This window comes from Chlorocebus sabaeus, chromosome 18, assembly GCF_047675955.1.
Source record: "Chlorocebus sabaeus isolate Y175 chromosome 18, mChlSab1.0.hap1, whole genome shotgun sequence".
Lineage (NCBI taxonomy): Eukaryota > Metazoa > Chordata > Mammalia > Primates > Cercopithecidae > Chlorocebus > Chlorocebus sabaeus.
The window spans coordinates 65,118,977-65,133,836 of record NC_132921.1 but is presented as its reverse complement, the minus strand read 5'-3'; the positions used below and the strand labels follow the sequence as shown (position 1 = coordinate 65,133,836).

Sequence of the window (14,860 nt, the reverse complement as noted above, 5' to 3'; positions counted from 1 at the left end):
TTTTTAAAGAAAATACTTTATTGTCATGAAAAAAAGGCATCAATCAACTAGATTCATACTTGTTTGAAAAAAAATTAGACAGTATGTGGGCATCCTGTTCCACATGGGAATGAGAAGATGCTATAGGTTCTCTAAGTATTGCACAGTCTGAAAAAATAACAAAAAAGGGGAAGGGGAGGAAAAAAAAAATCACATGATATTGGGAACCATCTCACATTATGAATAACCTACCAAGAAACATTTAAAAAAGAAAACCCTTTGTTTCTACAGTAGCTTTGAGTTTATAGTTCTTGGAATGACTGTATTCCATTGAAGACATCTCAGTAACAGGAAGCTGTTTTAGCAATCCCATGTGCAAATATTAATAAAAAATATATAAAATAATGCAACTCATCTCTTGCCTTCACCCCGGCAATCATGACATTTCTGAGAACTGTTTTGCTTGAAAATGGGTTAAGCTGTAAGTTTTGCCTGAAGCTCCATCTCTGCAGCCCGTTTGAGTGCAACATCCACTAGAAGCTGAAATCCACTAAAGTCCTGGTTGAGGTCCGGTGGAGTAGGGGGAGGAGTGTTGAAAAGACCACTCTGTGTATTTGTACTTGGTCCAGATTTACACGTGTCCTCTGGGTACATGAGAGAGGTGTCTGTAAAGTTGTTGGCCGCTATCTGCTGTATATCTGTGTTGTGTCCCACACCAACTGACTGGCAGAGAGAGAAAGGGACATCTTTCAATGCAGTCACAGTGGTATGGCAGATCACCGATGGACGAGCCAAAACTGATCCTGGGGATGATGGCTTAGGAGACAGTGGCCTCCCGAGGGTTGGGTTTGGCCCAGCTGTACAAGAATGAAAAGGGGTCTCCTCTAGAGCTGGCATGAAGTTTTTGATGCCCATCACGGACTCCACAGAGCTCGTTTCAGAAATCTTGGCCCCACGGCGGGAAATTGTGAACTGATTTGGATCTTTGCCATCCTTTCTCAGCATGTCAGGGAGGAGCCTGCGGCGGGCGTTGATGAACCAGTTACAGACCTGAAATCATATCGGTACGCTTTAACACTTTACTCATTCACTCAGCCAACGGGTTCTGAGAACGTTCTATGGGGTACCTAATTGATCTTGCACTCTGTATTAAAGAAAGCATGAAAAGGCTGACCTGAACTTACAATGTTATTTCAAGGTATTGGAGCTCCGCCAAGCAAGCAAGCTATCTCCTATCATAAACCTAGTTTCTAATACAAATTTCCTTCTTTGTCTCTTCATACTTAAACCTTTTCAGGATGAAGAAAAAGATATAAAATCTCAAATGCTTAAAAATGATTTGAGAGAGAGGTTTACCTTTTAACTCTCCCCATTTTAACCTATCACCTACTGCTCCAACATTTAAGTTAATCAACTACAGGAACACCTCTCCTTATGAAAAGGGCCACTCCTCCCAGTAACTGATTTTTCCCAGTTCAAATGACTATGTCAACAGACAGAACATGAATAACCTCACTGAAGTCGTCCTTGTTTAAATATCAAACCAGTTTCCTGGGCAATAGAGTAAGGTTTAACCTCCTTTTAATGTCTGTTGCATAAAGGAAGGTTCTTTTAGGCATTAAAGGAAATGTTATCTGACAGATGACTGTCAAGTGTTTCTGTGTTCTCTAAATAGCTAGTTATTAGCTTTTAACACTATCAAGTTTACAATAAAAAGATATTCCTTCTGTCTTTGAGTGGAAAGGAGCTTAATGACTTGACACACAGGAATGCCATAAAATGACTTTAAAAATAAAAATGCATCTGTAAACCTCATGCTCTCTTTCTTTACCTGTAGTGTAGACAGGTGTGTTTGCTGGGACAGCAATGCTTTCTCTTGCTCGGAAGGATAGGCATTGTAACGATGCTCATACAGCCAATCCCGAAGAATCTGCACAGACTCCTTAGGTAGGTTGCCCCTTCTCCTTCTCTTGCCTGAGCCAGCAGATGAAGAAAGGTCCAAGGGAATGTCCATGCTGTCCTCATCCTCAGTCTCACTGCCAGATGCTGCAACAATACCTAGGAAAGGACAAAGGCCAGTTGTCAATTGCTTTATAAGCACAGCAACTACTGCAAAGCTCACTTAGGCTGACCATTCAGTGTAACCATGCTTTCCCAACAACTGAGAGCGAGGGGAAGGAGCAGTGTTTTCTGTCCTGAATTCAGGGTACAAGTAAAAGTAATTTGACTAGCACCACATGGGAGGTTCTCAACCAAACGCGAGATGCCTTTTCTCAGCCGCTTTCCTCTAGGATTCATTAACTTCTCACATTCCTTTTGAATGATGCTCAGAAAACTCTTTTGTCTAATCATTGGAGGAGACAAACTGCACCCAAATGAATAACCTGCCACATTTAAAACAGGAAGGGTGCTGTGGCAGTTGGAATGTGCCTACCAACCTTCCTTCTAAGATCAGTGCTAACTAGGAAAAGCAACCTAACCAGTATCCTAATGTACATTTAAAATGTTACTCTTCCTCCTTCTTCTACTGAAGGTTTGAAATAAAAGGGGGCACTTGCACATTGTTTTCCACGGATACAAGGAAGGAAAATTACATACTACACTGAACCCAGTTAGTATTCTAAAGGTAAAATACATGTTAAAATTTTCTGCTAACACCATGCATGGTCATTGCTTATTCATTGCTACCTACATTTATTCAAAGTTAGACATCTACATTAAATGGGCAGTACCAGTCACCTTTTATTAAATACAACTACTGATGTTTTCAGTTTCATCACACAAAAATATTTTTCTACTACTGGTACTTTGGTAAGGTCAAAAGATGCCTAATACTAAATGAATTAAAAATGTCTCCTAAATTTCAGTTACCGGTTTGATCTCAATCTAGAATAGAATACTACATATCAATAAGCAGAGTTTAGTCTTAAATGATTACATGACAAAGGAAACTGAATATGCAAGCCCCAGAGGAAGCTCTTTTGGCTGTAAGTACTTTAATCCTGCCAGAAATTTTAAGAATTCACAAGCCATAGAAAATATTTAAATCACAGATGGACTGGATTCAATAAAGCTTCAGACCTGGCCTTTACAGATATTTAAACATCATTCTGAACTTAAAAAAAAATTAAATAACAAACACTATTAACTCCACCTTCCAAAAACTACAGCAGGCTACTCCGAATGACTAAAGAAATACATTCTTTTGCTTGTAGACAACCTAGAATCTTAAAAACAGAAATGAATTACAAACAATGGCATGCTTGAAAAAAATCAGCACTTCTATATTAGGGGAAGTAATTACAATAACAAAAAATGTAAAGGTATGCATTTTTAGCTTTGTATGCTTTCTTTCCTCTGTAGTATGTAATTTTGGTTGAAAATATGACTTGACCTTAATTGAGCCAGTTCACCTTGACAGGAAATAAAAACGGAATATTCCTCTTAAGCTAAACACCATTTCTTTTTTAAAGGAATTTTTCCCACCCGTGTAATTGACTCTGACTTGGTGACACATTTTTCGTTTTGGACTGCAGGGGGCAGAAGGTGCTGCAGGGTAGTCCTACAAAAGGCAGAACTCTCCAGACAAAGTAAAGCAAGTTCTAACAAAGAGGTGGATGATCTTGCAAATTCACTTTAGCTCGCGGCTTAATAAACAGCTACAAATAAACCACACAAGAATCCTAAGTTTTAACTGCTGTGTATTTGAAATTTCCCTCCTCTGATGATTTAAGTTTTTGAAGTTTTTAAAAACTGCCCATTTAAAACTGAAACTACTTTCACTATTGACGAGCCTTTCAAACCCATATTGAAATTTGGGTGAAAAACTATTAATGAAAAAGCTTAAAGATATTACAGCTGGGTTCCTGTCTCACATTGGCTTTGATAATTAAAGAAATCGAACTTTTAAAAAAACGTGTCAAGTTAATTAAATGACTAAAGCAACCCTGAATACAGCAATTTGTTTAAACTCTCCAACATCTGAAAAGCCAGACATTCTTCTCAAGGCTATTATCTCCCTCCGTTTTTTAATCTAGAAAAAGTGTGAAAATTTGCTCATTGAACAGTGAATTCCCAACTGTAAGTTGGTAATCACAGAGTTTGAAACAAAAAAAGCCCCTGAAGCCTGCCCTTTGATCTGCTTGCCTAGTTTGACAAGAAGGCTGATCTTTCAGAATAGGTTAGTGACACACAAAAGCAGGTTTCAGTTAAGCAACCCCAAAGTGCAGCGCGACTTTTCAGTTCATTTAAATAAATGAATGCCAGGCCTCTGGAACTCTTAACAAATATTTCCAATATGTGCACAAAAGCTGAAGTAACAGGAAGTTAAAACTTCAGTTCCTTGGCTACGCCAGCTGATATTTCACTGCAGTAAAACCACGTTTGCTGCTGTCAGGACTGTTTTCATTAAAACTCTCCCTCCTGGTTGTGGCTCAGCTTGGAAAAACAAAGACTTTTTTCCTCCTTACTCATTTCCTATTGTAACAGCGCTTTTGAAAAGTTTCCCGGTGAAGACTTGTTTCCAAACGTGTTGCTTTGCTTACACTTTAAAAAATGTGGCGGGGGGGGGGGGGGGGGGGGGCAGAATCACAAGTTTCGTTCACTCTATCCACATACAAGGAAATGTTGTGTGGAAAGCCACAACATGGCCTGAGGATCCCACCGCTCTAAGCAGCGACCAACTTGTTCCTGCACTTTCTTTTTTCTTTTCTTTTCTTTTGAGACGGACTTTCGCTCTTGTTGCCCAGACTGGAGTGCAAATGCCACAACCTCCGCCTCCCAGGTTCAAGCGATTCTCTTGCCTCAGCCTCCCGAATAGCTGGGTTACAGGAATGAACCACCACGCCCGGCTAATTTTGTGTTTTTAGTAGAGACGGGGTTTCTCCATGTTGGTCAGGCTGGTCTCGAACTCCTGACCTCAGGTGATCTGCTCGCCTAGGCCTCCCTAAGTGCTGGGATTACAGGCATGAACCACCGCGCCCGGCCCTGCACTTTCTTTTCTGAGTAGGTCGGTAACATCATGATGAGACAGGGAGGCCGGGAGACACTGGTTGTGAAGAGACTCGAGAAATAAGATCGATGGGAAAAGTCGAGGTGCACAGTTAGGAAAAAGCAAATTTAACCCAGCAAATTTCCTGACCAGAAGTTCTCTTTTGGGCCGGAGCAATATCTCTTGCCTGTAATCCCAGAACTTTGGGAGGCCAAGGCGAGAGGATTTCTTTAGCCCAGGAGTTCAAGGTCAGCCTGGGCAACATAGCCGGACCCCGTCTCCAGGATAAAAAGAAAAAAAAAAAATCAGTATCTCCTTGGGAGAAGCAACAGGAATCGAACACCCAAGCCACCAAATCCAAGGTGTGGTTGGCGACCCCAGCCAAAGAGCAATCCCAAAGCAGGAATTCAACAGTTAAAAACTGGGAGCAAAAAGACTCAGTGGATTTTCCTTATCGATCCTTCTGATTGTTAAGCCATTTTAGGAGGTCTTTGGCGTCACTCTCGGCTTTCTGGGAGGACACACTATTATCACAAACCAGTCTCACCAAACCACGGGCTCAAGAATGGAGCTGAAAGTGCACTTGTTTCAAGAGAACTTGAAAAGACTGCGGACTTTTACACGACGGACAGTAAGGCGGGCCCGACTTCCTCAGGAGTCTTTCCAGAGCCGACGAGGAAGGCTCCCCCCCTCCCAGGTAGTTTTAGAAGGAGGACTGCGGAGGAGCACGGGGAGAGGGAGGGGCCCAAGGAGCTTTTGTTCTTCAGAGTTCCTCAGCCTCAAGTGAAACAGGCCGGCCCGCATACTGCACGAGTTAGCACAAGCAAAGGAACTCCAGGTCCCAATAAACTAGAAATGAGGCCGTGAATCCCACGTTCTCAGGGTCCTGCCCACCCCAGACTACTAGCCAGGGAAACCTAAAAAGGGAAAGAAACCCGGGTAACCTCGGCAGCCTCGGCTCCCCCGACGAGCCCTGAACCAGTCGCAAAGTTTCCCCTTCAGCCCGTCACCTTTCATTGTTTCCATGAGTCGGCGCCGAGGAGCTGGACCCTATGCGCCCTGGGATGGGGACCGCGGAAGTTCCCACCGATGCGGCCGGCGGGGCCCAGCCTTGGTCCCCAGCTCCGGGCAGAGGGCACGCGGCTGTGGGAGGCGCGCCGCGGGAGGGGCAGGAGGACCCCGAGAGTGCAAAGGGGGTCGCCAGAGAGGACCAGGGCGTTGGGGGAAGGTAGGCGAAAGTGCCGCGGGAGAGTCAGGGGGACTGAAGATTCCCGAGGTGGGGGGGCGGGCCGTGGAAAGTAATCAGAGCCGCCCCCGCCAGAGCCCGAACAATGCGGGGAGCCCACCCCGGCGGAAGTCCGGCTCTGCGCTAGAATCATCCTTGAAACAGAGCCCTCACTTATTCCGGGGAGGCCCACCACAACAGACAGCGCGTCTCCCTAGACCTGTCAGTCCCCTCAAGGGTCGGCACGGCTTTCACTGGGCGTCTCGTCTCGGACGCTCCCCGCGCGTTTTCTCCCAGAGCCAATTCCCCGTCCCGAGTCCGCCCTCCGTATCGCGGGGAGGGGGTCCTGAGGGCGTTCTACCGCCAACGACTACCAGTTGATCCGAGTTTCACGTTTAATTTCACTCTCGCTGGAAAAGCCTGGCGGCAGAGGGAAGCTCCGCGCGTTTCAGGGCCTCCCACAGAAACGCAGCCGAAGGAACCCCGCTGGCCTTGCGGCTACCCCCCAGGAACGCCCCCCAGCGGGCTGGGTCTGAAAGAATGCGGAGTTCTAAACTCCAGGAGGCTCCCGAGCATGCGCAGTAGCGCCGCCCCGCCCGTCCGCTTCCCGAGCGATTAACTTCTGTTTTGAACCTCTCCACATAAATCACAACAGAAACGCCACCTCCAGCCCACGGCGGAACACTCGGGGGACCTCCCAACCAGGGACTCAAAAGTTAACTTCAAAAGGGACTTCACAGTCTTTGACCTTTCGGGGTGTTGTGTGTGCTTTCTTCCCCCCCAGCCTCCCCCCTCCGGTATATTTTGTTTTTAAACCAAACTGACGGCAAGTTTTAGTTGTAAAGCTTCCAGAACGCTTCGTGGAAACAATGACAGCCTTGCTCTTTGCACTTACAACCAAGCCTGCTTGTCACATTTGGACACATTTTGACTGCATGCCGCTTGAAGCTGCTGGCCCTGGGTCCTAACTCTTCCTCCTGCCCCAAAATTCATCGTGGGAAAACTTTTAGAGACTGGGAATTTGTAAAAGTCTGGCTTTCCAGAGATGTTTACACCCGAGGGCGATGAGGGGGTCCAGAATCGCATTCCTTCGATCGTAAAAACACCACATCCCTAAAGAACACTAATAGGGCCCGGCTGGGAGTAGGGGGGCGGCGGGGGCGGGGGGGCCTAGGAGTGGAACTTTCAGACAAAGGCGCCGCGGTCCAGCGGCCCCGGCCGCCTCGGGTCCGGATCGGGAAAAACGAGGTGGTGGGTCCTCCCTACTCGGACCCCATATCCCCAGCACGCGAGAAAGAGCGAGAAGCCACGCGGCGGCTGGGCCGAGCGTGGGGTGTCGGCGGAGACAATGAAACTTGCAGGCGCACAAACAAGGCACTGAGCGTGTTTCTTGACAACGTGCCAACAGCGTGGAGAGGCTCGCCCCACAACAGCCCCTCGTGTTGTGTCTAGCAGGAAAACAGCCGCTGCCGTTTCAGACGCAGCCTCAACAAAGAGCACGGCCGCCGCTCCAGCATGAGAGCCCCTGGGCGGAAAAGTCCACCAAGTGACTCCGCGCGGCGCGGCGCGGCCGGGCCAGCACGTTTCCCCGGACTCGCGTCTCCCGGTGCGCGCAGCCCGCGGCCGCCTTACCTTTCTTGCCTTTCATTCTGGATCTCCCCTCCCAGCGCGAGGCAAGGCTGGGGTCTGGAGGGTCCAGGAGCGGGAACACAGGGGACAAGCGAACGTCTCCTTCACAGCCGACTCTCCCGTAACTTGTAGGACGTGCTCCAGCCGTTATTGCTAAACAGGGCGCTCTGATCCCAGGCGTCCGCTCCTTGGGTGGAATTCAAGTGACACTTGGGCTTCCTCCCGCCGGGATCTTCTGGCAGCCGGCCGGGGGCTCTCCCTCGCCCAACTCTCTCCCCTCCCCTCTCTGCTCCTTTGTTCCCTGCTCCTGCTCGGCGCACCTCGGCGCTGTCAGAGTGAGAGAGGCGAGGAGGGAAGGTACAGGAGGTCCTGCCTCCGCCCCCAGCCGCCCGCCCCGTCCCCCTCCCGCCCCGCCGCTCCTCCGCCCCTCCCCCGCACCTTCCAGCCAGGAGGACTGGACCGAGCGCAGCGGCCGCTGTCACTCGTCCCTTGGGGGCGGCGGTGCGGACGCGGGGGGCGGCCGGGTCCAGAAACGCGTTCCTTTCTGCTTGCCGCGCACTGACTGCCCGCATCCCTCGCCCGCCGGTGGGGGAACCAGCCGAGCGCCCCAGGTTTCTCCCTTGGGCCTTTCTTCCCGGGGCTGGCGAGGGTGCGTTTGGTTAGTAAACTGCAATAGATGGAAAAAAGGACACCTCCCTTCTTCCCTCCTCCACCCCAGGGAAGAAAAGCCTCCCTGTCTCGTTTTTGACAGCTGCCCCGAACTCCACTGTCCCTGCTCTAGCCGCACACGACAGCCGCCGCTGATTCAAGGGGCGGGGTACGGGAGGAAAAGTATTCGAGACAAGAACCAACTTCTTCCAGAATGCGCGGCTGCCATTGACACGCGGGCGCGGCGCGGCGCACCCTTCTCCTCCCGGGGCTCTTCCTCCAGCAGCAACAGTGGGAGGTCGGCGGGGGTGGTGGGGGGGGAATGATGAGACACAGCCTCAGCGAACGTCTGTTCCCCTGGGCTAAAGCTGCGAGTTCCGGACTGGATTGCAAGGCAGTTTCGAAATCTGACACGTTGCGGACACTTGTCATGCTCACATGCTCTTTAAACGTCTCTGCCTGGTGGGGACGGCAGGGCGCGCACTCGCCTCGCCGAGACTCCGCCTGACACCCCGAGTCGCCGGACCCCGGCAGCGGCCACTTTTATAGCTAAGGGGTGACCACGCTGTGGCTGCTCATCTGTTTCGGTCAAGAGTGTCTGCTTTTAGGACTGGAACCCTCGTAGGGGATCCCTCCTCCCCTCCGGTATTTCAAACAGAAACTAGCCATTAAGTAAACACCCGTTCCTGTTGACTTATTTTGGTCCATATTAGGAGGGATCCAGCGGGAGTTTCTTGATGAAATTGCCCTTTCAAAGACCAGATGCTGTTTGGCTGACTTTAAAGAAACGCATGCCCCTTCCTCTGGTTCTAGTTTTCGCGTGGTTACGTCCTGTTGTTTTGAAGCAAACGAACTGTCACATGCCACACAATGAGACTTCCCCCATCACTTTAAAAAAAAGAAAGAAAAACCCCAAACAAATAAGCCCAGCAGAGGCAGCGCCCGGGTCTGCCTCCAGCCTGGGCTCTGCTGTTTTTGTTCGGTAACCTCGGTAGAGATCCCGGCAGAAGAAACTCTGTGGAAATAAGATTAAACCCGAGGAGTACTAAGACGGCCAAGGGATAACTAACTCCACTTTGGAGAGTCTGTTTTAGGATTACCCCGAAAATTAGAGCCAGCCTGCCACCCTCCCTCAAAAAAAAAAAAAAAAAAAAAAAAAAAAAAAGACACCCCCGCTCCGAGAGTGCGTGGAGGTCAGAGTTTAAAAAGCCTGGGTGTTTTTTCCAATTACAGGACTTAAAATGAATCAACAGGGGAAAAAAGCGTCTCTCTAAGAAGGCAGCGACCTTACGATTTTTTTCTTCTGTGGTTTGCTGACTGCTCGGCACAGAAGAGAACACACATCTAAAACGGCTCGGGGGGAACGTGGTCCTGGGGAGAAGCCACCCGCCCGGACGCTGCCCTGCAACTGCCGGGAGCACAGTTCCTTCCCGGACCTGGCTGCAGATGAATCAGCTGCTGCGCCCGGTGCGGGACAGATGTGGCGCGGGGAGGGAGCCAGCGCCCCCGCCGCCCGTTAGAGGGCCGCCTCGCTATTTCGTTTGAAGGGTTGTTTGTGGCTGGGATTGGTGGCTCATATCCGCTGGGGAGCCGGGAGCGGAGGGAGGAGAGACGCAGGGAGGAGGAGCCGGGGGCCGGGCGACGCTGCGACTCCGCGGCCTGAGTGGCAGGAGCCTCGTCTGGAACCGGGCGGTTACTGGGGAGACGCTTTGTTTGCTAACTTCGAAAGCGGCTTCGGCTGCCTCGGCAGCTTTCGAAGCCACTCCACAAAACACGCCTTCGGTCGGTTTAACCCTGCCTCCCTTCCCCGCCCGCTTTGGGCAGCTCGAGAGAAAACTCTTTCCCTCTTCCCCGTGGTTCTCTTTGGCCACGCGGTGGCTCTTATTATGTACACAAAGGTAGCTTTGCTTTCGTCCAAGTGGACTTGGCTAATAATGACTGCGATTCTCAGGCAACCGAGATGAAAACCGAGAATTGCAGAGGGCTTATAGCTTGAAAACAAACTTTCCCGGGGAAGGGGGGAGGAGCGGAGACAATTAAAAGCCTCTTTCAAATTATGGGGAGGAAAAAATGGAGATGTGAACTCACCTTGGCTAGAAGTCAGGCTTGATCGGGCCAATGCACACCTTTTGCCCGAGCAAATCATATCGAAACAGTTATTAAAGCTGGCGAGGCACTCCAAAGAGAAACACTGGCACAATTCTGTGATGTAGCGAAAGCTCATAGCCCACCCGCCCCCGTAGATGCACCCCCACTGCCTCCCACCCCCCAACACTGATCCCAAACTTGTTTGGAGTTTTGAATTCTTGGTGCATTCTGGGAAGAAAGTGCTTCGGGTCAGTGCAACATAACAAAGGAAACAGCCTCAAAAAAGTGGGATTCAGATACCAGCAATTGCTTAGGGTATTTGTTGACTCGTTTTCTCGAGGTGGAAAAGCAAGTTTCAGTTCTAGCTCTGTTAGTCCCTTCCAGTCTCAGGGCCTTGCTATAAAACGGATTCAATGACTTTTAAGATTCTTTCCAGTGTTTTTTTTTTTAAAAAAGGGTATGGATTCAAATTTGCTACATATTATTTGCTGATTCATATGAATGTTAATTGAATTGGGAAATTGCTTGAGTAAAATTGAGGCATTGCTTGGTGCCAGTGGAGGCTGCTGATAAACGTTTTTCACCATTATTTTTTTTCTCTCCAGACACACATAGTTCCTTTTGGTGTCTTCTAAAGTTGCCTCAAGGCCAAGCAAAGAAAGTTATTAAAAAGTTAAGTTACTTTTCACAGCCTGCAAACCCTTCAAAGGCAAGAACTCAAATAACCAGAAAAGTGTACTAATAAATGCACTTAATATGATTATTTTTTGATGCCAGGTCCACCAGGTGAAGATTGGAGGATGTGTTTGTTTCTTCTACTCAACAACAATTGATGAAGCATGATTTCCATCAAGGACTGTGTTCTATTGTGGAGAAAGGGTGACTTACCCAGTCATTGGATCTCTTTTACTTCCAGTCTCAGGAAGGCAGATATCTTTATAAAATATGCAGACAGCTAGGCTCTAAACACTGGACAAGAGGTCTGTAATCATCCAGTCACATCTCAGGTCAGAGGGTCTTGGACTGCTTAAGAAAGAGCTGACCATTGTCTCAAGAGCCTGGGGCTGGCTTAGAGCCATCTTGAGGTGATTTTATCAGCCCCATCAGGATAATTCTCCTCATCTTCCTTGCATGAATAATGTAACTGGTGCTACTACTTTTGTTTTTAGTCACTTTTCCTAGCCTGCACTTCCCTTCCCAGCCATCCTTTCTCCTCTGTAGCCAAGTCATCACTTCTCTTTACCTAAACGAGTTTTGGAATCCAAGGGATAAAACAGAAAGGCTGGGCGCTGTGGTTCACGCCTGTAATTCCAGCACTTTGGGAGGCTGAGGTGGGTGGATCACCTGAGGTCAGGAGTTTGAGACCAGCCTGACCAATATGGTGAAACCCCATCTCTACTAAAACTACAAAAATTAGCTGGGCGTGGTGGTGTGCGACCGTAGTCCCAGCTACTTAGGAGGCTGAGACAGGAGGATTCTTTGAACCTGGGAGACTGAGGTTGCAGTAAGCTGAGATCGCACCATTGTACTCCAGCCTGGGTGACAGAGCAAGACTGTCTCAAAAACAAAAATAAAAACAAAAAACGGAAAGATAATTCCTTTAGCACAGGCTTCATTCTCCTTATTCTCAACATCTTGTGTCTACATTATTCTTTATAATTTATGAAACACTTATTTAATCTCATTTAATGCCCAAACTAGTGATGCTATTTTTTTTTTAAAGTCAGGATCACTTAACACATCCAAATACAACAAAGTTAAAAGGCATAAAACTGGGTACCAAACATAAATTATCTGATTATAAATCAAGTGGTCTCTGGGAAATCCTGTCATTTCAGAAGGTCAGATGGATGTGGAGGGCAGAAACTGACCTCAGATTATGCCAGGGACACCAGGGCCTCCTGAACACTGGGGGGTTGTGCTCTGAAACCTCCTGCCTCCAGTTCTACAAGAAGCTCTCTTCCAGTCTACTTTTTAAAATTGCTTTTCTTCTCATTTTTTAACTACAAGAAAAGCTCTCAAAAATTCAAGCAAGAAAGAATATACTAAGTGAGACATGGCCGACCTGGTAACTGCCCCTTGCATTCTTCATTTAGGCATTTGTATATTATGCACAGATGTAATGGGATTTCCATTGTTGTTTGTTCCCAAGTCCGGGATGCTCCTTCACTGCTTGTTGCTCGTCTGACAGTTTCTCACCAGTCAAGGCTAGGCTTAAATGTTACTTCTTAGAGGAGTCTTTGCTGATCACTTGACCTAAATTAGGTAGCCCCAGTGCCATCGTGTAGCTCGGAGGTTCTCAATCATAGCCCTATTGACATTTGGGGCTGGGTCATTCTTTCTTGTGGGGCTGTCCTGCACATTGTAGGATATTTAGCAACATCCCTGGACACTAACCAGTGTGTGCCAGTAGCATCCTTCCCCCAAGTTGTGACAAACACAGATGTCTCCACATGTTGGCAGATGTTCCATGGGGACAGAAATGGCAGACAGGGATCACCCCTGGTTCAGAACCACAGATCTAGCTCCATCCTTTATTTCTTCCATAACATCACAGTTTTCAATTATTTTGCTTATTTGACTGTTGGCTTGTTTTTTTCCCTCTGACGTCTCATGCAAACGTATGTTCATTATTAAATCTTTTTTAAATTTGTTTTTTTTTCATTAAAAAAAATTTTCATTATTAAATCTTTATGCACTTAAGTGAACTGAGATCACACCACTGCACTCAAGCCTGGGTGACAGAGCGAGACTCTGTCTCAAAAACAACAACAAAAAACAAAAACAAACAAAACCTTTATGCACTTAACACAGTGCCTAACACATCATAGGTACCCAATATTTATCAAATGAATAATGCATGAAAGTGAGACTATATGGGAGCTAAATGATAAGAACTTATGAACACAAAGAAGGAAACAGCAGACACTGGGGTTTACTTGAGTGGGGAGGGTGGGAGGAAGGGAGAGGAGGAGAAATTTTGGGTACTGGACTTAATATCTGGATGATGAAATAATATGTACAACAAACCCTGACATGTTTTCTTATGTAACAAACCTTCACATGTACCACCAAATGTAAATTCTAAGTTAAAAAACATTTTTTTAAAGACATTTTTAAAAATTTTTTTAAAAAATAAAAAAAAGGGGCTGGGTACAGTGGCTCACACTTGTAATCCCAGCACTTTGGGAGGCCAAGGCGGGCGGATCACAAGGTCAGGAGATCGAGACCATCCTGGCTAACATGGTGAAACCCCGTCTCTACTAAAAATACAAAAAATTAGCCAGGCGCGGTGGTGGGCGCCTGTAGTCCCAGCTACTGGGGAGGCTGAGGCAGGAGAATGGCGTGAACCCAGGAGGCGGAGCTTGCAGTGAGCCAAGATCACGTCACTGCACTCCAGCCTGGGCGACAGAGTGAGACTCTATCTCAAAAAAAAAAAAAAAAAAGTACTTATTATTATTATTTTCATATTATATTGGCTGGGCTTGGTAGTATACACCTGTAGTGCATAGAGTTAGAGCCTGCAAAGCCTGGAAGTTCAAGGCTGCAGTGAGCTATATTGCACCACTGTTCTCCAGTCTGGGAGACAGAGCGAAACCCCATCTGAAAAACAAACAAACAAACAAACAAAAAAAACCCGCATTATTATCCCCATCTTACAGATGAAGAAGTTGAAGTCCGTGGGACTTAATTTATCCTGCCAGTATAACCCGTGGACCAATAATCTAAACAATACTAATATTCTACCATTTGCTTTTTCATTTATTTTCTTAGTAATGAGCATTTAATTGTTTCCAATGTGTAACTCAGCACAAAGAGATAGTGCAATTACATTTGAAATATTTAACAATTGATAGACTATGCGCATCAACCAATTAGAAGAGCCCCTTCTGATTGGGTACTGGGGCGTACTGATAATGAACCAGCTGGGCCCGGCAGAATGTTAGTTTGTAGGCAGATCTTTTGGGGCTTCTGTAAGCGTATCTGTATGAGTTTCTGGGAGGTGGAATAGTTGCATCAAAATGTATTTCATTCAGAATTTTGACAGATATTGCCAAATTGCCTCCAAATGATCTTACCTATTTAAAATCTCACCAAAGTTATGTGAGATCTCTTCCTTTGTGCCCTCACTAACACTGAATATTATTAATCAGTTTCCTATTTGCCTATCTCCCAGGTAAGTAAATGGAACCTAATGTTTTTATTGTTCACATTTCTTTGAGAGGGTGAGCCCATTTTTGTGTAGGTATTAGTCATTTTTATTTCTTCTTCTTGCTTATTCATAACATAAGTTTTTAAAG

General features: G+C 47.0%; 1 protein-coding gene across 1 annotated transcript; it reads right to left on the bottom strand.

Annotated features, from left to right (window-relative positions):
* On the bottom strand, positions 1-6,562 carry TGIF1 (TGFB induced factor homeobox 1). The gene is given in 5 exon segments (XM_007974534.3): positions 1-1,029; positions 1,811-2,037; positions 5,980-6,137; positions 6,139-6,251; positions 6,253-6,562. Coding segments are annotated over 5 exon segments (1,170 nt in total). The 5' UTR covers positions 6,349-6,562; the 3' UTR covers positions 1-453.
* Positions 6,563-14,860: the final 8,298 nt, after the last annotated feature.